This window comes from Mandrillus leucophaeus, unplaced genomic scaffold (genome assembly GCF_000951045.1).
Source record: "Mandrillus leucophaeus isolate KB7577 unplaced genomic scaffold, Mleu.le_1.0 Scaffold219, whole genome shotgun sequence".
NCBI lineage: Eukaryota > Metazoa > Chordata > Mammalia > Primates > Cercopithecidae > Mandrillus > Mandrillus leucophaeus.
The window spans coordinates 593,529-597,284 of record NW_012102243.1 but is presented as its reverse complement, the minus strand read 5'-3'; the positions used below and the strand labels follow the sequence as shown (position 1 = coordinate 597,284).

General features: G+C 52.9%; 1 protein-coding gene across 1 annotated transcript in view; it reads right to left on the bottom strand.

Moving 5' to 3' along the window:
• CFAP46 (cilia and flagella associated protein 46) overlaps positions 1-3,756 on the bottom strand; it is a 157,857-nt gene that overhangs the window by 79,407 nt on the left and 74,694 nt on the right. The window contains 1 exon segment of the mRNA XM_011980848.1: positions 106-244. Coding sequence (XP_011836238.1) covers positions 106-244 — 139 coding nt within the window.

The following is a 3,756-nucleotide window of genomic DNA, read 5'->3' as shown; positions in this document are numbered from 1 at the left end:
GGTGGGGGGAGCACACTCCAGGGAGGGGTGCAGCACCTGGTGGGGGGAGCACACTCTGGTGGGGGAGCACTCCCCCGGTGGGGATGCAGTGTCTGGAGCACTCACAGGCGGTGGGCTGTCCTTGGCAGCACCTGCACGGCCTCGTCCAGCACCTTGAGGCCACCCTCCCAGTCGTCCTGGTCGGCGTGGCTGTGGAAGAGCAGGCCATAGAGCGCAGCACGGAGCGTCAGGTCGTCCTCAGCCCCTGAGAGGGAGAAGAAGGGGTGTCCTTGGAGCCACCCAATACCTCATCAAAGGCGCCCTCGGACCTCCCGGACTAAGCTGCCCATCACAGTGCCCCTGAGGTGGAACCGTGGCTTCTCAGGTGCCCAGGCCGGCGCATGCCCCGCAGGGCTGATGTGAGCTGTGGACCTGCGTGGCCCCTCCAGCTGTCTTGTCTGCTTGCTGGTTGCTGCCTCTCACTCTCCATCTGCTTGGAGAATTCTGCATTCACAGACACAGCCCTGTGTTTCCACGTATTAAAGATCGGAGAGCAGGACTCGGGGTCCTTTCAGGAGTTCCATGGAAAGCTCCCCCGCAGCCGAGGACACAGCGCCATGTGCGCGCTTGGGAGTCCACACACTTGGCGCCCGCAGCACGGGAACAGCCCCCGAGTCTCCGCACGGGCAGCAGAGCCATGTGACACGCAGAGGCAAAGGTGTCCGCCTTCGGGGCACACGCAGAAAACGCCTGCCTGCTGGGAGGGGAGCCCCACCCAGCCTTCACAGGGCGCCCCGTGGGCCGTCAGTGCCCCCAAGTGCACGAAGCCAGCAGGGTGGGTCCTGGTGCTCTGATCCACATCTCTGTCCTCGTGAAACACCCCCCAGGGCTGACAAGAATCACAGGCCCAGTTGTGGACAGAATGTAGTTATAACTGAGCAGTAACCAGGCTGTGCCTCGGCCACGTCCTTGTTGTTAAAAGTTGCCTGGACCCCATCGCTCCTGTAGATGGGGTCTCTGACGTAAGAATCCTAAGGCTTTGGTTGAAGGATCACTTAGGATGTTTCTCAGACCCTGAATGCCAGCGACCAGCGTGGAGTCCCCCACAGAGGAGCGCCATAGGGACCGGCCCAGGAATGCCTTCCCAAGACCCTGCACTCTTCCGGCAGTCAGCCATCTCCACACTTCCGTCCTCTCCAAAACCCTCAAGACCCCCAAACTCCTCAGGGAGGTGGGTCTGCGGCTGCATCCCCATCTCCGGCTCAGCCACCCCAGGATTAACCCTTTCTCTGCTGCAGCCTAGCCTCTCAGTGGAAGGACTTGCTGTGTGTGTCGGGCTCCTGCTTGCAGGACCAGCAAGTCACACACACTGCTGGGCTTAGTACTCAACTTAGTAATTACACGTGGCCACACTTTTGTTTATTATTTTAAATCAACTTTGCCTCTCTAAATAGACTCTAAATGCTCAAGGTAGGTTCCACTTTTCTATTCCACAGCATTTAAAGATTTCCCAAATACACATGAGGACTCTTAACAGGGATAACTTTTTTAGCAGACAATTTTTTTTCTATAAACATGAATTGGTATTCTAATATGATTCTATTGTTCTAAAGTCAGTATGTGTGTTTGTATGTTTGTTTTGCAGCTGTTTTGTGTCCACGTTTTTTGTGGAGGTAGAAAAATGTGATTTATCTGTCAGCACAGCTGAGAGGCCAGACTTCACGGCAGCCACCACCAGGGGTGACAGTGTCCACTCTGGACTCAGGGGTGTGTGGCCCTGGACAAGGTTCACGAAACCAAAAATAACACTGTAAGCCCCCCAGCCGACTGAATGGACCCTCCTCTTGGCCCAGGGCCTTCCGAAGTGTACCTGAAAAACTAGTTTGATGGGGTCGGGGGTGGTAGGGGGCAAGGGTGGACAGGTCTCATCACATCCCCTCTGCCTTTGGAGCCAGGCACAATGGACCAGCATCCACATGAAAACAGAGCTCTGAGGGCTGACGGAGTGGACGCTCTGTAGCAGTAAGATACCAAGTTCCAGTCTGACTCTACCAAAGCATCACACGACAGATCGCAGGCCTGAAAGAGATCCAGGTATTTCATACCCAAATATCTTTCTTCAACACACTTTGAAGTGGGGCCCGCGCAGCTGTCTCTTGCGGGGAAAAACTACATCCTGTTGAGAATCCCCTTTTCCCTCTCCAGGGCTGTTCCCTGAGCCAGGGGAGAATTAACCAAGAGTCTGGTGCCTTTTTGTCTGATAAGAGCTCGGAAGCCTGGAGGCTGCATCTGCAAGAGAAACACCTCGGTCTCCACAACTCCCCATCTAAACCTGGACATTCCTTTCTATCGATTCCAGGTCTTCAGATAATAACTCTTTCAACAAATTGTCAATCAGGAAGTCTTTGAATCTGCCAGTGAGCTGGAAGCCTCCCCTCTGAGTTGTCCCACCTTCTGGACCAAACCAGTGGGCACCAGACACGTATTTTGATGTCTCTGCCTGTAACTCCTGTTCCCCTAAAATGTACGAAATCAAGCTGTAAACCAACAACCGTGGGGCCCACGTTCTCAGGACCTCCTGGGGCTGGGTCACGCGTCACGCTCCTCACATGTGGCCCAGCATCAATCCCTTCAAATAGTTCACAGAGTTTGACTTTTTTCATGGACAGTCAGAAGGTCCCGGCTCTGGCTTCTTTGTCTATTGAAAAGGAATTTCATGAGCTCATTCCTGAAGAGCACTCAGGTGCCTGTCACGCGTCAAATGCTGAACGGACATTATCTGGAGTTATTGCCAGGTGGCTTCATGTCAGGGCACGGGAATTTAAAAGCACCACGTGTTTAAAATTGGGCTCAAGTCCTTCCCTTTCCTTGTACCTGGAGCCCATGGGTCTGTCTGTCCTGCTACAAACCTGGAAGAAAATATCCTTCGGTCGTCCCGCCGCCTTGGAAGTCAGCCGTGGGCCACTGGTGCAGAAGCAGCGTCTTCTCTTTCTCCTAAAGTAACGCAAGTAAATGACACGTATATTTGAAAGTTGCAAGATAGTCTTTCACCACGAGCTAAGAAACTCCCCCTCTGAGTCTCCTTAAACTGCTTGCTATTGCCATAAGCAACTGTAAATTAACCTGGCAATGTTGTACCGGCCACTATCGCCCACATTCTAAAGCTTAACAATATACAGCCAATTAATAGCTTAAGTTATTTTAATGTAAATTCTTGGCAAACAACTCAGGAACTGCCTCTTATTTCCCTTTAAAAACCCACTTGGAACTGCCTCTAATTGGAATGCATGTTCAGGACCACTTGAATCGATGCTTCCGGATGACAACCTCCAAGCTTGGCCCAGGCAAACTCTCTACTTATACCACTTTTGCCTCAGCTTCTTCCTTTTAGGTTGACATCGTTTTGCTTTTCATTTCGTTATAGTAGGTAGCTAGTCAAACACGAGCGGGGCAGGAGAGGCCCCCGCCCCACACCAAGAACTTCAGGCAGCTATCAGGTGACGGTCAGGCAGCTGTTAACCGTCTCTCTAAAATAATAATTCGTCTCAGCCAGCACCAGGGAACGGCCACCTCCCAAGAGACAGAAAAAACCTGAAACTGGTGATGAGCAGCTTCCCGATGAGATCTCAGGAGTTGGGCGAGTGGGCTCAAGCACACACACTACGAGGCAAAATGGCGGAGCTTCCCTGGCCTATGACCTCCCTCTAGGAACACGCGACTGGTAAGGGACCACCTCAAGTGAGCACGTGCAAAACTCCAGTCAGTACCCTGGGCGTG